The sequence below is a fragment of the Phodopus roborovskii genome, unplaced genomic scaffold, assembly GCF_943737965.1.
Source record: "Phodopus roborovskii unplaced genomic scaffold, PHOROB, whole genome shotgun sequence".
NCBI lineage: Eukaryota > Metazoa > Chordata > Mammalia > Rodentia > Cricetidae > Phodopus > Phodopus roborovskii.
In genome coordinates this window covers 21,627,716-21,648,751 of record NW_026126480.1, presented here as the reverse complement: position 1 = coordinate 21,648,751, position 21,036 = coordinate 21,627,716, and the positions used below count along the sequence as shown (strand labels likewise).

Below are 21,036 nucleotides of genomic sequence, written 5' to 3'. Positions count from 1 at the left end.
TAGGCTGCCAGGACTCTGGTAGAAGTTGCCTCAAGTAACACTGAGTCTTATGTGATAAAACAATGCCTTCCATCCAAATCTGAGGCTGCTCTTGGGAGCCATGTCTAATGTGATAACAACCAGGCTTGAGAACAAAGCAGGGGATCCAGGGAACTGCAAACAAGCATGGACCCCCAGCTCCTGGAGCAGAGCCACCCCAGCATTGGATGCTAACTCTTCAGATCCCAGACAAAGCAGATATCATGGGGGTGGACAGAAAGGAAGCTGAGCAGGCAGGAGAGAAGGCCAGAGACCCTCACACCTTTGTTTAGTCTAGAAGCTGTACCATGAAGAGCAGTTTGGTAGTCATTCCATATGAGGAGGATTCTTGAGAACTATAAGGAACATGGCTGCAGGCTTCTGGGGGTAGTATAGGTTGGGGCCTCCTCAGCCTGTGCAAAGCCTATGTGTCTTGACTATGAGCAGCAACTGTCAGGCCAGGCACCTCCTCAGCCCCACCCTTACCTACAGGTCTAGCCTGGGAAAGATTAGAATTCTGCTTTGACAGAACCTCTTTCCACTTTGAGGAACCTGCACAAGCCAAGAAATCCCACTCCTTCTAGGAAGGTTCAGGCATATTGGCTCAGAACAATAAGCTATTGCTTGTCTGATGTTCCATCCCCTAGTGGGGCACCCAACTCTGCCCCTCAAGCAGAGGCTGCAGAACACAAGGTTTGCTTAAAAATAAAGAGGGGAGGGAGGCTAGTTTTCCCACTAGGTACTGCCCACCCAGCCTCCTATGATGTGAACTGACTTCATATCACTCTCCCAGAAAGGAGATGAGGGGTGCTCAACACCCACAGACAGTACCTGCCTCCTGATGGAGCCGAGATTCAGCCTGCATTGTCTGAGACTAGAAACTTAAGTGTCTAATGAGACCTTATTAACTACTTAGCTAATAAGCACTTTATGCCACTGAACTTCTAAGCAATCTTGTCTTAGGGAGAAACCATTGAAGCTTCAAGAGGGCTGTGAGGGTATTGTGGGTGTCCCCCAAACACACTGGGATAGTCACAGCCTGCTGAGGTTTTCTACCAGCTGTGCAAGTCACCTGGGTGGGGAGTTGGGAGACCAAGATGAAGGTCACACCCAGTTTTTTCATTATGAGCCAACTCCCTGCTGCCATTCCCACCTGCTGGGAACCATCCAGTCATTCTATTTTTTTTGACAGGAGGATGACTCTCTTGGCTCTGTGAAAGGGAGACTATAGCCCAGTCTCCTCTTGGGTACCACATTTTTTACCAGCCAGGGAGTTATTAGGTGGCCTGTCTTCTGAGAAATGATGAAAGCCATAGCTTGTGGAGAGACTTCAAGATATTTCATCCTGGCAGTGACTAAGAGCTACACACTCTCAGCAGGAAGAGTCACACACATTGAATGACAAGCCATATGTGTTTATGGGGGTGGGGGTGGGCGAGGGGAACACTGGTGATCTGGTTGGAAAGGATATATCTAAATGTGAAACTGTATAGTCTGATTTAACCAAAAGACAAAACAACACAACAAACAAAAAAACATTAAGAGTTGGCAATTTTAGAATCCCCTGGGACTGGTTTTGCAGTACTTATGTAACTTATAATTTTTAAGAATTACATTTAAATACTTTTCACTGTTTGCTGTTCCTTTTTAATTCAAACTATTTTTCAGTGAATTTGAATGGGTTACAGGATGTTTGGTTATTTGGGGTAGGCCATCATCTCACATGACATTTGACTAACCTCACATATATTATTTCTCTGTTGTGAACCTTAGTTTTCCCAACTGTGAGATGGAGAGACCACTCGCAAGCTTGCAGAGTTGTGGAAGCACCCTAATAGACCCTGGGTAGGGGCTGGGGAGGTGACTCAGTTAAGTGCATCTTACTCTTTGAGTGGATCTGAGTGTAGTTTCCAGCCCCCACATCAGGTGACTCACAACCACCTGTAACTCCAGCAGATCCACACACAGCATAATTCATATAGACATACACAAACACTAACATACTAAAAATAAAAGACCTCGAGTAGAGCCTTACATAGTGCTGGGCACCCAGAGGTTCTCAGCAAGTAGCCCCTGAGACTGGAGAACTGTCATACATGTCTTTTTGAATTATGGTTTTTAGACTTTCTCTCCTCTGCACAAACAAGAATGGTGTGGTTTGTCTTCCCTAAGACACTCGATTCAAATATGGCAACACAGATACTGTCATAAGCATCAGTTCCAGGGGCTGCAGGGGTTGCTAGCCTTCTACAAAGAGACAGTCCTTACATAACCCTGTGACCCTCTCCAGCTCAGGTCTCTAGATGTGAGAATCTTTCTCACACTGGACTCGGCTGGTTCACCTACTCCCTAAGTCTGTATCCCTGATATCAGTTGTCTTGTCTTAGCCATCTTTCTACCTCTTTTACAGAAGATATGGTACTCTCAATGGAGGAGGATGCAGATTGCTGGGCCCTTTGAATCAAAACGGTGGGACTTTCCCCACCTTGGGCCCAGAACTCAGCTTACACAGCAGGTGCCTAGGCAGTGCTTGTGTGTAGAGTTGAGTCATCTGTGGCCAGCTGTCATGTTCTGGGCATCAAGCAGGCCCACAAAAGACAGTCAGGGAGTAAGAATTAAGCTTCCAGGGGTTTGGACTGAGAGTTTGTGAGAAGGGGAAGATTCAATAAGCAGAACCAGAGTGATCTCTTGGGTCTTGGGGGTCAAGGACATACCCCATTGAGGAGCCCCTAGATAAAACCACAGAGAACAGGCCTCCTGAACTGGTTCATCATCTCTGTTCAAGGCAAGGGGAGAGCAGGGTACCTACACTGCCTTCTATGAGGATATTGGAAATGACAGGCTCAGGTCTGAGACAAGGCAAGCCTTGAGGGAAGTGAGCTCCCTTGAGGGAATCTTCATCTACCCAACTTTACCTGTGTGACGGCACCTAATATTGATCATATGCATTTAGCTTTCATAGCTCTGCAGGTGAGTCTTGAATCCCTTTGGACTCTAAATTAGCCAGGATGACATTTGCTCTTAAGTGGCTATGGTAGAAAATGGAAACCCTTAAAATGATTGCTAATTCAGAGATACATGTTTTAGGTAAATGAGATTTCTTCTAGATGTTTCTGCTACTGGGAAAGGAAACATTTACTCAATATTTTATGCATTTTGCATATGTTGATCACTGCAATATTCTAATCACCCCAGAGTAGTTGATACATCTGCAGCTTATGGGCTAAGAGACTAAGGTTCTCAGGGCCCCTTGGATAAGTGGCCGTGTTGGCAGATTTAAGTAAGTCTTCCCCAACAACAAATGGGATTCCATCTTCAGATAAAACCAGTGAAGCCATAGACCCCTTCCATGCTTGCAGTATTCTTAAGCAACTCAAAACAATGTATGATGATGGACAGTTGACAGACATTGTAGTGGAAGTAGATCACAAACATTTTCCTGTCATAGACATGTTCTTGCTTCAATCAGCCCCTACTTCAGATCCATGCTCACTAGCGGCCTTACAGAACATACCCAGAAAGAAGTCAAATCATCAGTGGTGAAGCTGTATTGATGGATTTAGTATTTAATTATGCCTGTGCCTCTAGAGTTAATTTGACAGAGGCCAATGTCCAAGCCTTGTTCATTACAGCTAGCATCTTCCAAATTCCTTCCATACTAATCATATACTATGCAAACCATCAAATGACCTAAGAGAAGTTGGGATTCTTGTGTCACCAGACAACGACATTTACATTGCAGGAGGGTGCAGGCCAAGCAGCAGTGAAGTCTCCATCGATCAGAAGGCAGAACATGCTTTTTGGATGTATGACCATTCCACCAATGGATGGCTATCCAAGCTATCCTTGCTTCAAGCCAGAATAGACTGCAAACTAGTGTGCTGCTGTGGTAGAATGTATGCAATTGGAGGATGTGTGTATGAAGGTGATGGCAGAAACTCCCTGAAGTGGGTGGAGTGCTATGACAGCAGAGAGCACTGTTGGATAATGTTTGTACCATGCCAGCTGCAATGGAGTTCCATAATGCTGCGGGGCACAGGCATCTATGTCTCACAGGGAGAATTTTTCCTCTTCTAGACGCCTCAAAGAGACTACTGGGCATTTTTAACCCCCATGACTGCCTAGAACCCAGGGCTTGCCGCTGTGTAGAAGGACCCCATCTGCTATACAGCTGGAAATCTCAGCGTGTGTTTACTGTAAAAGCCTATGCTATAGAGCTGAACAAGTGGACTCGTAAGAAGGACTTTCCATGTGACCAGTTTATAAATCTATGCCAAAGCCATGCCATTTATTTATTTGTCTGAGCAACTCAAGTGACGGTTGAAGAATGTATCTCCAGAATCAGCGGGAAACATTCTCTTTACCAGTATGATGACATTGTTGACCAGTGAATGAGAGTATAAAAGACCCCAGTTGGCTGCGAGACCTTGGCTACCATTTTGAGTGTGTTGTGACTAAACTCTATCCTTAGTGTCTTCAGAAAGTGCTCTAATTAGTAGCAGGCCTCTCATCCTAAGGAACCTTGTTTGGGAAATGCTGTCAACATTAAAGAAAGCTGAGAGGCACAATTTGTATACAGAAATGGATGCTCGTAAAGGTTGTAGTGTGAGGGGGGGCTTGCTTTTACCTTCATGATATTTTCACTTCAGTAAGGAAAAGTAACGCATTTTCCCACCCCTGGCACAGAATGTCATTCTAGAACTTTGCCATAAATAGTCCCTGATAAACCAGGTAAATCAAGACAATGATGCACTCTTAAAAAGCAGTTTGAGTATTCCTGGGTAGAGAAATCCAACTTAATTAGCATGACTCTTTATTTTAAATACAGGTAACAATATGAGGCAATATCATTTATTTAGCTGTGATCTCTTTAACACAGAGCACTAATTTAGATCCTCATTCTTACTATTTATATGTATTTATGTATCTATTTTTTTGTACTGTTTTCCAGTGTATGAGATTTAAATGTGCTCTATACAACTAAAAGGAAACTCTGTCCCAGAAAGAACTTCTAGATAGATTGTTTCATAGTCTCATGAAACTTTAAGTTAAGTCTTTGAAGTGCCAGTTTTCTGTCCATAACTTTTAACACTGTCTCATTTTTTTTTTTTAATCTCAAAAAGGGCTCAGATTTGCAGTGACTGGTTCTCATAGAAGTTAATTCATGTGTATAAGTTAACTCACATGTAGCTAGATTTATTTAAATGGTTTAAGTCTATGTTTATCCTTCAGATTGACATGCTAGTTCCATGGCCATGGCTCTTTACTTCATGACTCCACAGGGTCTGCTATTTGTGTGATAGGATGTGGCCATTGGCCATTAGTCCACCTGGATTCAGTTTTACAATTCCAAGTTTGTACTAATTCAGGGCGTTTTTGTTGCTCAACCTCTTTTCCATCCTCTACCTGTCCAGTTGTTAGTACCATGAAAGTTAACTTATAATGTGGAGTTTTACACCTACTTTTAAAATTCTGTTTTCTAGAAACATAGGTCTTGCATTGTCATAATTCAGTGGCTTTTAAGGTTCATTTTATAGCTGTAACCACTCTATTCTTTTTGCATTCAATGGTGGTGAATATTTTCTGTTGAAACATTTGTTCTAGCTGAAGGTGATGTAGAAGGAGTGGCTGAACAGAATTTTAACTTTCTGTACTGTAGGTACTAGGAAGCTGTTCACATTTAACTGATAAGTTTCTCAATTAGTTAAGAAAAGTAACATAAAGGGCAAACCAAGTCCTTTTTTGCCTAAAGTAGGCATTCAGATTGATAACATATTCATTGTCATGCTTACTATAACTGATAAGTAATATACACATAGCAGTCAGAACAGTTTGATTCTCTTGAAGAAAACTGGATTGTACTGGAAAAACAAAAGCCTTACACAGATTGTGAAGTGATACTGTGAGACCAATTGAAAACTGCTTATTGTATCACATACCTCCTTTTGCAGAAACTTTGTAGACTGCTTTACAATGGCCCTACAAGTAGAGATGGTTCTTGGAAGCAGGAACTCAAGTGGACAACGTTCCTGTCCCACACAAAGAGCTGTACAGTTTCTCCTAGTCTCTTTGCCAACCTGTAAACTTTGTCAACCAATATATTTTTTTAACTCGCTAGTTTGTCTTGTGTTTTCTTTTGCTTCATGCTGTTTAAGAGCAATTTCTGTGAATTTTTAAAATTATATTATAGTTTTGCATTGCTAATGAGAAGGAAAAATATTTTACAAGTGATACCCATGTAATTCATTTTTGAAAGCTTTCTTGAATATCTAAGATTTCCTACCACTTTGACATTCTCCATATTTAGGAAAATGTATTACTTGAAAATAAGACATAGAATATTGAGTTAGCAATGTACATGTTCCACATGATATGTAAGAGAACAACACAGTGTGGCTAATTCTATGCTAGATTGATTCTGTTAATCTGTATAACAGTTGTTCCTTTTGCTATAACAGTATATATTGAGGGAATCATCTTAATGTGTCAAAGCCAAGGTTTGTAATTTGCTATGGGAATAGAACATATATTGAATTTGTAAGAAGAACTATTTGTTTACATTACATAGCTGGGATATTTTGCCACTTTTAAAGTGATTTCAGAAAAGGTCCTAGGAAACATATCAGTGATATGTGTGGGTTTATTTGTAGAAACTTGAGGTATATTTTCATAGTATGAGAATATTAGTAAAAGGCACAATGGCTACTACAGGATTAAAGATCAAACAAATGCCAATCCCAATTTAACTATGTTTCTTCATTTGAGGAGTGTATGTAGCACTTTTCCTGTATATTTTTACAAAATGAAAACTGGGCTAGGTGTAACTATGTTGTGGGAAAGGAGAAATAATTTATGTCTGTCTTTGTTTCTTATTATCCTACAAAGTTGATGTGTAAGCATCAAGTTGATATCATTGGTGCATGAGGAAAAGTGGAAGTGATCAGTAAGGAAATTGAGTCCCACGTAAAGACGTTTAAAAAGACATTGAATATTGAATGCCATTTTAAATGTCTTTACATGGGATTCCATACTGTAGTCCCATGGGGCAAATGTGTAGATATTTTTAAACATTTTGCTGTAATTGCACATTTTTTTGCATTTTTACCTGATGTCATTGTTTCTTGTTAAAAAAAAAAAAACCTTTTCATATTGGAAAATTTTATATTAAAAAGAAAAACAGAAACTAATGCTCAGACAGGCCCACTGCATTGTTGAAAGTCACACAGTGAGTGAGTGGTACTTTAAATTCAAGTCTGGTTCTAAGCTTAGATTCTTCTGCTGAATAACATCCTACTTCTCTAATATACACCAGCACTGACATATTCAAATACCCTTAGATTGGGGTGCACTGGAGACTTCCACAGTACTGCCTAGCCTTATCCCCAGGACAGAGGGAAGATGCTAGGGATGGAGGGGGCCTTGAGATCTGTCCTAGCAATGGGATAACACAAAACAGGTTGCCCAGCCAAAACATGCCCATTGGTGGCATCTCCTTCTAATATGTAAATCCCAGAGTAAATTATGCAAATCTGGTCTTAACATAACCACTCCACTCTAAGGGATAGAGGAAGCTCCTCTTGTGGGACTCATTGCTCTTCAGGCTCTGTCAGCTGGCTAAGCCACAGTGAAGCAATCCTCAGCCCAGCTGTGCAATCATTCAACACCATCTTGTTCTTGTAAGAGCTCAACAACCTTGGCAAATGTTAGCAGCCAAACTGTGGACCAAATTGACATGGCTTCCTCTTTTCAAAGAAAAAAAAATAAATGGGTGATAGGGATTTGATGAGACAAATGAGAAAATGGCACCAGTTGTAAGGCTGGGCATGGAACCTATACTCGAAGATTTTGATGCTAGGTGATACAAAAAAGGGCCTCAAGACTTATTCAGACAAAACCACACAGGACCAATCTGAACTTGAAAGCATCATTTGAGAAGGTAGGCATAGCCATATCTCTTGGGGTTGGTGACTCATGTTTGCATCCCTGTGGGTAATATATGATCCTTAGAATAAGTTTGGCCAAATCTGCTCCCCTGACAAAATGACCAATCCTGGACTCTCAGAGTTGGAGTCCGAGGCCCCAAGGCAGGATCAGCACATGCTGCCTGATATGAAACTAAGGCTAATTGTCAGGTATTTTTCTTCCTTGGTCTTCTGTGAATTGTAGCAGCCTTATACTGGCCAATTAGAACATTTCCTCATCTGAAGAGAAGAAGCATCCAGCTCCAGGTTTTCTTCTTGGGAGAGATGTCCTGTGCTACATCAGGATGGAATGAAACTGTCTACCAACAAGTCAGCATCTGCTATAAGCCAGATCTGTCCTCAGAGGAGTCTAGCATGATGGTAGACTTTGCACACACAAAGCCTAGTGTTGACTAAAGGACAAGGAGTTGGGAGGGAGGGAAAGGTTGAATAGGCCTAAGGCTGGAAAGACTATTGAAGAGGCTTGCACCTGAACTCTCACAACCTTCCCCAGCTGCCTGCCATGGACTCCTAGTGAGAATGGCAGGGGTCTGAGTGTGGGCATTGAGGGAAAAACTGAAGCCCAGAGAGATTCAGTCATTTACCCACCATGCCATCATAGCTTCTAAGAGCTTCTGGATTATCCCCAGCCACATTTGAGAAACACATTGGCCTGTGACTAACAAGCTGGAAGATGTTAGAATGTCCCAATTATATATACAACAATCTCACGACTGAAGTTAACCTGGGAGATAGAGAGGCTCTGTCCTCAGAGTACCAAGACCACAGAAACAAGGAACAAAGCTTGAGAGGCAGGGCCATCTTCCCGTCAATCTCATTCAGCATGTCCCCAGGAATGGGGTTTCCCATGGACACAACATGTGGGTTGGTGCCTCTGCCAGGGCTCTATCTATCTAGTTCAGAGAGACCACTGAACTGCAGATTGAGAGCTATGGACCTCAAGATTCTCCTTAAACCTTTGTCTTCTTCTCTGACTCTGCCCCTGCTCAGTTCTCACAGTCACAGGACAGCCCTTCTTGTTCATCCCACTTTATATGGTTCCTTGCTACCAGCTCCCTGGGATCCTGCTAGCACTTTACATCTGCCATAGCGATCATCATCTTACCTGGTGACATATATGCTCACGTGTATGTCACGTTAATATTGGTTTTTCCTCTACAATAACACAAGCCTACGAAGTGCAAGGACTTAACTGACTTATTGGCACATATACCACAAGCCCAGAAGTATCCAAACTGCATTGAATAAATACTTTTTGGATAAATAAAGGCTCACTAACTAGCTTAGTGAGATACCTTGTTTTAAAATCTGTTCGAGAACCTGATGAGAAAGGTCTTGGAAAGGGCTCTGTGACAGTGTGATGGTGATAAGCTTACTATTGATAAATGTCTGTCAGACTCCCAGGCTCTGTCTCCTGCTATCATTTAGATGGCAGAGAGAACTTTTTGAGGGTAGAAGAGAATCAGAGATAGAGAGGGAAGGCCTTGGCAAGCTCAGCCTTGAAAGTCCCAGGAAGTGGGAGAAGGGTTAGACAGGGAGAGGCAGGGTAGCTCTGGCTAATCACTAGTCACTGCCTGGCCTGTGTCCAGTGCCCTGACTACCTCATCCCTGTTACCCCACCAAGATCAAGGGTGCAAGTAATGTTCCCCATAGCAGGAGATAGCATCCTTGATGGGAAGTCTATCCTGAGACCTTGCTAATGGTGGTGGTGCAAAAATATCTGTCTCTACTCACATGACTCACCATGAAATGAGCCCTTTACCCTGCAGGTGAGAAGAGAACAGACAACCAGTCAGGCCAGGGAACTTGAAGGCAAAACAGCTGACCAACACTCTGACACTGGCCAGGACACAGCTGTGTTGATCCCTTGACTGTTTGTGTCGTTCCATGTCACCTCCTCTGGCCTTTGGAGGAACTTCATGACCATGTGGGGAACTAGGGGCTAGGCAATGCTATTTCATCTTTCTGTGGGGATTATTTCTACACACTTTTCTCTATAGATGTTAGGGGTGTCAAAGGGAACAGAACTCTCAGTTACAAAACAGGGGCAACTTGGAACTTTTTGCTAAGAGGACAGCATGAAGCTGGATGTGCCCCAGCTCAACAACACAGGAGCTGAACAGGAGTCCTTCAGATGGGATGTTCAGCCCTGCACACTGACCTCAGCAAGAGCCAGGCCAACAGATTAAGTGCAGAAGAACACAGTCTGACTGAGAACTCACTCTGGAGGGTAAAAATGTACCACAGATCCAAATAATTCTTGTCCACAGAACATTTCACTATCCACTAAATCACAGCTTGTTCCCTGCCTCCTTCCCTCCAAGCTAACTTCTGTACTGCTACCCAAACCATCCTCCGAGAACATAGGGTGAAGGCTTCAGGAGCAGCTCTAGCCCAGTGAGAGAGTGAAACTGCTTGACATCATGACAGTGTTGTGTGTTGCTCTCACTCTCTGTACATCCTTAAACACTGACACCCCAAAACCAGGTGACATCAGACATTCTGTCTTCTCATTTCATGTCAGTCCTGTCTGCCTACCTTTATGCATGCTGATCACTTCCTACCACACCCTAGCTCTCTGTCTCAAAAACTGTCCCTGTGGAATCTGCCACACAGGTCTCCTATCACTGCCTCCGAACCTTCCCCAGGCTTCTTTCTGTTCTTACAACCTTGCTCATTATACATCTCCACAAATTTCATGAATAGTACTGCATTAAGTTTATTGTGTGAAATTGCCATTTCCTTAGGTCAGGCATGCCAGAGTTCAGCAATGCCACATATTCAGTGTATGACTATTCTTATGATGGGGTAGTGTTTCCATTCAAATAGTAGCCTGGGGTCCAAAGCTTCCTTCCCCTTTATTTTCTCAGTATCTGAGCAGGGCTCAGCATCCGGGTGCCCAATGAATGCTTTCTGTGTGAGAGTGATGCTGGCAGTGCAGGCTCAAGCTGTTCTGCTAGATGCAAGCACTGAACAAAACCCAAACCGGATCTAGGATGATTGTACAATATCTAACAAACTCTTATCCCAGCCAAGCCTAGCTCCAGATGTTTGGTTGTGCTGGCCAAATGGAGCCTGAGAACATCTCAGAACATGCAGGGGGTGGAAGAGGCGATGATTTAGGGATGACTACCTTTCTGGCAGGAGAAACAGAGTCAGCAGCTGGTGGAGAGGAAGGAGCAGCTGGATCAGGAGACGGAAGGCAAGAGGGAGGAGATGGAGGATGAGTGTGAGGCAGGCGTTTAGACAGGAGTTTATCCTGCAGGGAACAGAGACAGGAAAGAAAGCAGATTATAGCTGTGGTAGGTATAGTGATAGTGCCTTTAACATACCCACGGAGGAGCAGACACCAAGGCCCATGTCTCAGGATGACACAGAAGTGTGTCTTTGGAGCCAAGTGGCACTATGTGGCTCCTGGCTGCACTGCATTCTGCTACAGTTCCAGCTCCCTGAAATACCCCGAGGAGACCCATTCTGCTCCTGCTTAGACCTACCCTAGGCTGCAGTGCTCCTGAGAAGCCCTCATAGAAGAGTTTGGTATGAGGGAGCATCTGCATGTTTAGGAGGGGAGAAGCATGAACCAATGGTGGTGGTGGGGGTGGGTAGCAGCCTACCACAGCTGGGGCTTCTGCAGCTGTAGGCACACACTTGTGCTGGCCTCCCAGAGGCTGCTAGAACCCTGACAATGAACTCAATGCAGAATATTCCTCCTCCATGCAGCTCCACTGAGAGCTAGAGACACAGGAGGAGGCTGAGTGAAGGTTGCTGAGATAGATGTGTTCTAGAGACAGCTTGCTGAAGGAGGAGGATTTCACAAGTATACCCCTTTCCCCGCCCCCACCTCCTGAGCTTCACTATTACTCCCAATTCCTGCTCTGCGAACATCAACTCTTCTTTGTCTACCAGTTACTAAGTAAGTAGGTGGCCTGGAGGAAGCTCTACTTCCCATACTAAGGCAAAGTTGCTTGTATTAACTTAGCCTTGTTGCTTTGAGAGACAGAGCTAAAGTTGAGGCTAACTTCCCTGACTGGGGGGCAGGGGGGATGGGCAGTAACAGCACAAGCAATAGGCTTGCTTTCACCTTTAAGGCACCCAGAGCCTTGCAGTTGACCAGAATACTCCTTTCCCTCCCAGGAAGCTCAAAGTGTGCTAGAAACTATATAAGCTGTGGTCCATAGGCCACATATACCCCAGGATATCTATAAATGTAACCAAGCACATTTGTAGATGACAGCATCATATCCCAAAGTCAGAAGATGGGACACCCTTGACTAGGGTTGTTTTGGTTGACTTAATGTTACTTTGTATGAACTTAGGGTTTCAGTGTGTAGTCCTGGCTGTCCTGGAACTATTAGACCAGACTTGGGCTCACAAGGATCTACTTGCCTCTGCCTATGCTGTGTTGGAATTAAAGGCTTGCACCACCACACTCAGCCCAACTAGGGTCTTAAAGCCCCCGTTTTTGCTGGGTGGGGTTTCTTTTCACTTGAGTTTATTCTCTTGCCTCCATTTCCCCTTGGTATAATGTGTCTACCTCAAAACTGTACATCTGGGTCTCTTAGATGCAAACTCAAATTTATCAATGGCATGAAAAGTGAATTGCTTCTTGTACTATAGAAAAGAAAGAAGAGAACTGAATTTCTGGGGCTGGTTCATGGCTACCTGGCTAGACATCCAGCCCTGGTTGCTGAAGACTCTGAAAGCCCCTGGTTTACCTGTGGGACATCCCCGTGTCCAAACATGGAGGCCAGGTGAGCTGCCTTCTCTTTAATGTTCTTTTTGTGAAATTCCCTGTTAGCCAAGTTCTGGGCCCTCTTCTGCAGTCAAGGTGAGAAAGGAGAAAGATGGTGACAGTGGCCATTGAGTCACCTCCAAGGGAGAAGGGAGGGAGTGAGCCAGGCTTGTCTCTTCACACACAGCAGACAGAGGAACAGGGAGGGAAGCAGAGGAAAAGGGACCAGCTCCTGGAAGATGAGGAGCAGATGGACATGGACACAGGGAGGCAGAGAGGGTGGTCACCTGAAGAACCTTTTCTTCTACTTGCTGCAGCCGCCGCAGCACCCCGGACAGGGCCAGTGCCCCTTGGCAGTTGGGAGGTAGGGCAGCAAGATTTTCAGCCCCACCCAGTTGCAGGTCTGATTTGGCCCTGGCTCTCCAGGGTCGGCTTGGGCACTCGCCACTAGCAGGAACTTGATTGAGTTCTCTGAGCACCTGTCCTGTTGCCACCACGGAAGAGAACTGGGAGAGAGGGGGAAGTCAGCTTTCTCCCCTTTACAGGCCCCTCCCTCATGAGGAACCCCCATAAGGACCAGAGATAAAGGGTACAGCAGCAGGCGCCACCTTGAGAACTGTCAGACTAGGCTGGGTGGAGGAGGAGCTTCTGCACCTGTATTGGTAACCCCAGCACTCAGTCCTGGACCTCACCCAAGAGCCATCCAAGAAACCCTCTGCAGCCTGGTTCCCATGCATTTCTTTTTTGAGACTGCCTAGGATACTTTAAGGAAGGTCTGACCCATCCCATTAGGGGTTGTGATTGGCCTGAGTATGCAGGAGCATGGATACACCTTAAACACCTCCTCATGAGACTGGTAAGCAAACACACACACACATAGTTGCTGCATCCAACCTCCACCTACTGCTATCCACCTCTGGGACCCAATATACAACACTCAGTGATGACCAGATGACCCTGGAATTTGTGGACACTCATCCTGACTCTCTTCAGATTTCAAAGCCAGAGATGGAATAAGCCACAGTGTCTCCATGCAGGCTCTGGCCACTCAGGCATCTGGAAAGGCTATTACCATGCCTCAGACTCACTCTTTCAGTGGGTATAGCCATGGACACCCCCACCCCACCGTCCATTTTACTATTGCTTTTTCAATACCTTGGAAATCAGCTTATTCACTAGCCCCTCTGTACTAAAGCATAGCACAGAAAGTCTCCAAAGTGGCCACATGGGGATGCTTACTTTCCCTCAAGCAATAGCATCAAGAGTGTGCATGTTTGGCTGGGTAACAGGGACCAGTGGCATATACTTCAGGTGCGGCCTAGGTAGTTGTCCCCTCCCCCTGGCTTTACCAAAACAGTATCCACTGGAGAGAGCCCTACCTGCCTTTTCAGAGGAGGTAGAAGGCCAGGGGTGGACTCCTCCAGCTTGGGGCAGTGAGAGGTAGCAGAAGGGCGAGAGGCAGAGCATAAGACAGGCTTACCTATGCCTGAGACACGGTGGCAGTCCTGGGAGGAGAAAGGCAGTCCACAGAAGCAGCCCCAGGAGACAGGAAAGAAGAGACAAATGAGAGAAGACAGGTGGGATGGGGAGGAGGGCTAGCAGACTCCACCATGCAGAGGAGTGAGATGGGGCTGGCTAGGTTCCTGCAAGCCCAGCCCAGCTTGGAAACTGGATCTCTGGATCTACAAGCATGTGGATGGATGAGTTCTGTAGTCCCCTGCTCTGGGACAACGTGTGAATCCCACAGGCCTTGCTCTTGGCTCAAACCCAGGGCTCTGAGCCATCAGTGCCAACCTACACCAGGCTAGGGTGGCCAGCACAGTCCTCCTGGAAACAGAGAGTGTCTTGCCCACTCCAGGACAGGGATGTCCAGGCCAAAAGAACAGAGCCAGGCCTCCAGAAGCCACCCTTGAAACTATCTATGTTTAGACAAAGATAGGACTCAAGAAAATTGCCCTTTTGTAACAAATCCACTTCCTAGGGAAGGTTAGTTATTCATGAAGGGTGTGGCTCACTCTAAGATCAGGAGCCATTCATGCTTGCCTCTAAAGTTAGCCAGGGAAAAGACTGTCCCTTTCCCCCAACCAAATGAGCCCAATTTTGTCATGGTACCGGCGTTCAGTATAGATGAAGGGAATCTGGCCCCAGAGTTTTAAACATGACAACATATCATAACATGGCAACATGCATCCAAAGGCAAGAGAACAGAGAAACCAAGCTATGGGCACAGACTTCAAGTGAGGACTCTGCATAAGCCGGAGTAGGCAGCCTGCCCTGACAAACACAGATCCCACAGGGCCTGCTGGACCACGGGGTGGGACACTGAGGAAGTAAGTCAAGTCCTTGGTGTTGTCTGAGCCAGCACCTCTGGTCAGGGTGCCTCATCTCACCAGGGACTGGGGCAGTTCTCCCCCACACAGCCTCTCAACTGGGACTGTTCCATCTCTCACTGGCTACAAATCATGTTTTGAGTGCAAAACCAAATTAGGAAGTGGATTTAATTACTGCAAGATGGGCACTAGCAAACTGCAGCTCACAGGCCGAATCCAGGGGCCTGTTGGTGTGAATAGGTTGTTTTACTGGAATGTCATCACCCCTACTTGTTGAGGGATCCAGTATGGAGGCCTACATGTTCAAACAGGACGGTATGACTCCACAAAGTAGAAATGAGCTGCTATCTGACCCCATGGAACCATGGAAATCTGCTATTTTATAACCAGGAGGCTGAAGTCTTTCTTTCTTTTTTGTTAGACCCAGGTGGCAAACTTTAGCCCATCTCTAGCCAGCAGGGTTCCGCCACTGGCAGGGTAGGTCCAGTGACCACTTGATAGCATTACCTGTTTCAGGGCTGCAGGGTTCCGCGAGCTCTCCTCAAACTTGGCTAGCAGCTGATTGGCCATGGACTTGACTTTGTTTTGATTGCCACTTTCTCTAGCACACTCTTGAACGGAGCCCAAACTACGGCTGGAGAAGGCTGGCATCTGCAAAGGTTAGAACAGCACAGTGGAATCTGGTTATCATTAGGACATAGGGCTCCTCAGTGGGTTGAGGGAGTGAGAACAGACAACTGAGGTATCCTCTAGAACTGATGCCCACAGCACAATGCATGTGTCTTAAGGATGGGTATACGGGCTTGGGAACCCAGCAGTTAAGGGTTTGAATTCTTTCTCCCTCCCAGCCCTGGACCTAGGCAATTTATGCCTCTGAATTTGCCCCCATCTACAAGATGGGAAGTATGTCCCACTTCAAGAGGTTATTGCAATAAATAAATAAACAAACAAACAAACAAACAAACAAATAAATAAATAAAAGTTTTAATTGAGAAGTGTTACATAAAATAGTTTCCAAAATACATCATTTTGGCTGGGAAGTAGAGAGTGTGGTGAGGGAAGTAAGTTGGCCTATCATAAGCAAAGGCTTTCGGCTTTCCGCTCCTCTTTCTGTACTCCCTTTCCCAACTTCGCCTGCAATCCTAATCTTTAAAGAGGAAAAAATTCAGAAATATCTTTGGATTCACACAGCAGGCATAAAGGCGTTCAGCCTGCTCTGGAGCACGCCTCCCCAGCCCTCTCTGATGTAGCTTCAGGAATAATCGCAGCACTGTTATCAAAGCTAGAGAATGGACACTGGCATGATGCTGCGAACTGGACCAAGGGTTCTGTTTGGATTGCATCAGTTTTTCCATTCCCACCCATCTTCTGCTCCAGGCTCCAATCCAGGCTCCCACACATTGAGTCATCTTGTCTCCTTAGCCTCCTCCAATCTTGGCGATTCCGCTATCTTCTTTGGCTCTGACACTCCTGAAGAGCACTAGGCAGCTATTTTATAAAAAGATCTCAATCTGTGTTATCTGATATGCTTTCACAATTAGCCTGGGACTGAAGGTTCTGGGGATTCATGGCACAGGGGTGAAGGGCCCTTCACATCCATTCTACTGGGACGCACGATGGCAACAAGACTCGTGCAGAGTGCTGGGAAGCTTGGTTTCGATGGCGTATAAAACTGAGTTCCATTTCATTCATCTACTAACTAATACAATTTGAAAATTTCTGGTATTTCCTAATGTGTCTTTTCCTGTTCCATGCCATCTTCTCCTACACACCTCAGAGCATACAGAGAGGTACTGTGACAGGTGGGTTGGTGGTCAGACCCCTGAATGAGACCATGAGTCTTCCCCACAGGAACAGTAGTCATGAGATGGTAAAGATGTGTTTGTTCATTCAGAAGAGATGCATGGGAAGATGTATGCTAAAGTTGGTTGTTATTTAAAATAAGATTCCAAAGAGAAGCAGTCTGGGGGAGGGGTTTGTTGAACAAACACAACAATGGAGAGCCACTCCCTGCTTTAGCGTATGTAGTGTGGTTGCACATGGATGCATGGTCAAGGGGGTGGATGGAGTCTATTGAGTAAACACTGCACAAAATCAAAGTTATCAAAGTTGGCCAGAACAATGGTCTACTCAGTCACCAATGCACAAATAATCATTGCTCCATTTTCAAAACCAGATTTGATTCATTCAGTCAGGACACCAGGGTCTGCATTACTCTTTCATTTTTATTTTTTGAGTGTGTGTGTGTGTGTGTGTGTGTGTGTGTGTGTGTGTGTGTATGAGAGAGAGAGAGAGAGAGAGAGAGAGAGAGAGAGAGATATGCACATGGGTGCCTGTGGAGGCCGGAAGAGGGCATTGAATTCCCTGGAGCTGCAGTTTTAGGCAGTGAAGAGTTGAGAGCTACCTAATATAGGTGCTGGGAACTGAACTCAGGACCTCTGGGAGAACGGTGAGCTCTCTTAACTGCTCAGCCATATCTCCAGCCCCTGAAGCCACAGTTCTTGATGGAATCACCACCAAAAGCTCTGGGAACCTTTCAGATGAGGGGAGTGAGCATGTTCACACTGTAAGATGGGAACTCCAGATTTCCTTTGATCAGAAAATGAGGCCAATGGTGGCTAGCTGCACTCTATCAGGGTGGGTTCCTGGCTTGACTGAGAGCTCACTGATAGGAAGGGGAACAAGTCTGAGGCATGAGCAATAATGTTTTATAAAATAAAACAATAAAGCCTTTTCAACCACACAGAAGAGGCAACTAAGTCTCTTATAATCCTGGAACCAAGCATCAATGTAGTTTATAAACCAGCCCACATGCCTCTGAGTCATCTTTGACATCAGCCAGCAGCCTAGCTAAAGCTGACATCCACACATCATTGGCATAGGTATGGCTCCTTTTGCAGAATTAGGATGGCTTTGAAAAATGAAGTACAGGACTGTGGAGGGGATAAAACATGAAGACCTGAACTCAGGTCCCCCCAATACCCAAATGAAAAGCTGGGTGCAGTAGCACATGTCCACAGTCCCTCCCGGCAGTGGGAAGTGGAGGCAGGCTGATCCCTGGGGATCATTGGCCATGCAGTCCAGCCTAATGGATGAGCTATCACTTCTGTATGAGACTCCGTCTCAAAAGATAAGGTGGAAAGGAAGGAAGATGCTTCACATCAATCTCTGACCTTCACATGCATAAGGTGTATCATCACGCTCCAACATGTACATGCACGTGCACAAATAAGATGAAAGGAAGTGCACATCTTATGTCTCTTTGAATGGTTTCATTAAAGTAGAATTCACGCCCTCCTGCTCACATTTTCAGAGGGAGGTTCTAGACTTTGACACTATCCCCTACAATTTTCTCCTTTCACCAGATGGTGGCACTTGTGGGTGTCCAACATTTGTCTTAAAGGCTACAAGTACAGAAGAGAGCAGCAAAAAGTTCCAAGAGCAGGCCTGCTGGTGATTTCCCTACTTACTATAATTAGTAACTCACTATTAATTAACCATGTTATTTATGTCATCTCATTAATCTAAAAACCCTTCAAAGTCTCAAACATTTTGGGTATATCAGCACATTTTAGACAGCCAGAGCCCTCACCCCAGGGAGGTTTCATCCTGCAAGGTTACACAGCTAGGAAATGGTAAAGTGATTAAACTGAGCTTGGATCCCAGTGGTTCATGACAGAAAAAAAACAAAACGGGACCAAGGTTAAACCTCCCAAAGCCACTGGTCTTCAGGACATGGGCCTTCGTACCAACTGAGCCCAGACACACATACCTCTTCCAGATTGTTGAAGCCCTGTCGCCTCCTCTTGTTCATGTCATTCTCTTCGGTCTGGGTGTCTACCTGCAATGGCCAAGAAAGCATGGTGAGCTTGGGGCCATGAACACTGTTCGATCTGGAAGCGCAGAGGATGAATGCTTGTCTGGACAAGGCTGTCAGGTTAATGATAGGCATGGGAACAGACGGCCCCACACATAAGTGCTGCCATGGACTTATAGCCAGATACAATGGAGAGCGCTTCCACTCTATCTCAGAATCCCTATGACACAAGTAGGGCAGGCATCATCTCTGTTACAGTGGCTTTGGGCTTGCAGGGGGTTTAATCATGTGCCTGAGGTGAGAGCCAGGCCTGGGGATGCCCTCTGTGTTTGCTGCCCTGTGGGAGAACTCCCTGGCTTTCTCTGCTCCCTGGGCCTCCCATGAAGAAGTGGGACAGGTTCTCAGGACTTGAGTGAGCTATCCAGGGATTTTGTGTCAAGTTAAGCTGCAACCCAGCCACCATTACAAGATTTAATTAATTTCAAATAAATATTAGCTCCAACCTGAGGACTAGAGATCAAATGTCCAGCTTGCCAAGGATGGTTCAGATTTATTGACTCCTTCAGTCACTGTAACTATTAATAGATACATTCCCTTTCCTAGAGTATTACCCAGCTATCCCAATAACCCCTCATAGCTCACCCCCTGATGCCTGAATCTGAACAATCTACCTAAGGCCTGTCAGGCTGGCCTAGGCAGGTGAGGAGGGGTGTAAGGACTGAGCCATCACCATGACCTGGGGTGGGGGTGGATCTGAGTATTGTGCCTTCTCCACATGCATCCTTGGTCCCAGATTAGGTCTGTTTCTTAAGAGGAGACATCTTAACCACCAGCTTCTCCCAGTGGTTATCTCCTGCTGGAGTCTGGAGTCATATCCCACAGAGCATGTATCCCATCTGCACATTTCTCCTACACTTTGACTTCCTCCACATCACATTCCAGCCTTTCAGACACCATGAATACAGGAAGAGGTGCCACAGGTTCATTGCAAACCCAGGTGTGACATCTATCCAGGCCCAAGTATAGTTCTGCCTAGCCCCAGAAGGTTTCTTTCAGGCCTGGATTCTCTGAAGTAGCAGTGAGGGAACCCTAGCACAGGTCTACTGTGCATCACTAGAGTCCACTAAACACCCTCATTACACACACACACCATACACACAGCACATATCATACCACATACACATACCCCCCCCCCCCACACACACACCTGTCATGTTCACCAGCCCCATTAAAAGAAAAATCAAACACAGTTCAGTCATGGATATTAGGTAAAAATTTTGATCAAGGCACCATAAAACAACAGATCAAAGAGCTCTGCCTCCCTTCAACATCTCTTTCAACTTCTCATAAATCACTATTTTGTGAATGGAAATAATCCCAGTCTAAATGCTTGAACAAACACCAAGAGAAACAGATGACCTTATTCTCAACAATGTTGAGTTTTAGAGGCACAAAGTGTTTGGGCTCCCAACTCCACTGACTGTGAATGCCACTTAGGCCCAGAGACCAGAGCTGTGAAAGCACAGAATGTCCCATCAACAAGAATGCTTCATGCATAATCTCAGGGTTCTCTTTGTATTTTTGTTTCCAATTTCAATGAGGACTTGGCTTTTCTCACAAAGAGCAATACATTTTGCTCTCTCCCTTAGACTTGACAGCCCAGGGCGGGACCATTCCAACAACTAGAGCTTGGCTAGACCCCATTCAAACATGTGACTTAAGGGCTTACAAAATGCAGGCCAAGGTGGTCTGCCCAGTCAGCAGCTCCTAGAAGATCCTAAATCTCTTTGGGAGAATAAATGAAGTATAAGTGACATCCTTTGCTTCTTAGGTGCCCCCAACTGTGACCCTGGGAAATAAAAGTCATCTGCATGGACAGGTTAGCAATGCACACACATTCACACAATGTTTACTTTCCCCTATGGAAAAGTACTGTTGAGATGCAGGTCAAAATGAAAGTCTAAGAAAACTAAAATGTAGAGGTTTATTTATCTATTTTTTCTCACTAGAAGCCAAAAATTGACTCAAAACCTCTAAAGCAGCAGAGCAACTGGTAAGTGGTTGTGCTATACAGAATAACCTCCACCCATGCTTGTACAAGTGAGCCTAATTAAACTCAGCGGGGCATGGGCACAGACACACATACACATGAAAGTC

At 45.2% G+C, this 21,036-nt stretch overlaps 1 protein-coding gene across 2 annotated transcripts in view; it reads right to left on the bottom strand.

The window, feature by feature from the left end:
* The window catches only part of Mical2 (microtubule associated monooxygenase, calponin and LIM domain containing 2), a 186,902-nt gene that overhangs the window by 67,144 nt on the left and 98,722 nt on the right, over nucleotides 1-21,036 (bottom strand). Inside the window, exons 15-20 of one of the 2 annotated variants that reach the window (XM_051192696.1) lie at nucleotides 18,835-18,903; nucleotides 15,570-15,713; nucleotides 14,112-14,237; nucleotides 13,020-13,238; nucleotides 12,716-12,817; nucleotides 11,134-11,259 (exon numbers count right to left, since the gene is read on the bottom strand). In XM_051192696.1, coding sequence (XP_051048653.1) covers nucleotides 11,134-11,259; nucleotides 12,716-12,817; nucleotides 13,020-13,238; nucleotides 14,112-14,237; nucleotides 15,570-15,713; nucleotides 18,835-18,903 — 786 coding nt within the window. The remainder of the gene's footprint in view (nucleotides 1-11,133; nucleotides 11,260-12,715; nucleotides 12,818-13,019; nucleotides 13,239-14,111; nucleotides 14,238-15,569; nucleotides 15,714-18,834; nucleotides 18,904-21,036) is intronic. The other variant, XM_051192697.1, reaches the window with a different exon arrangement.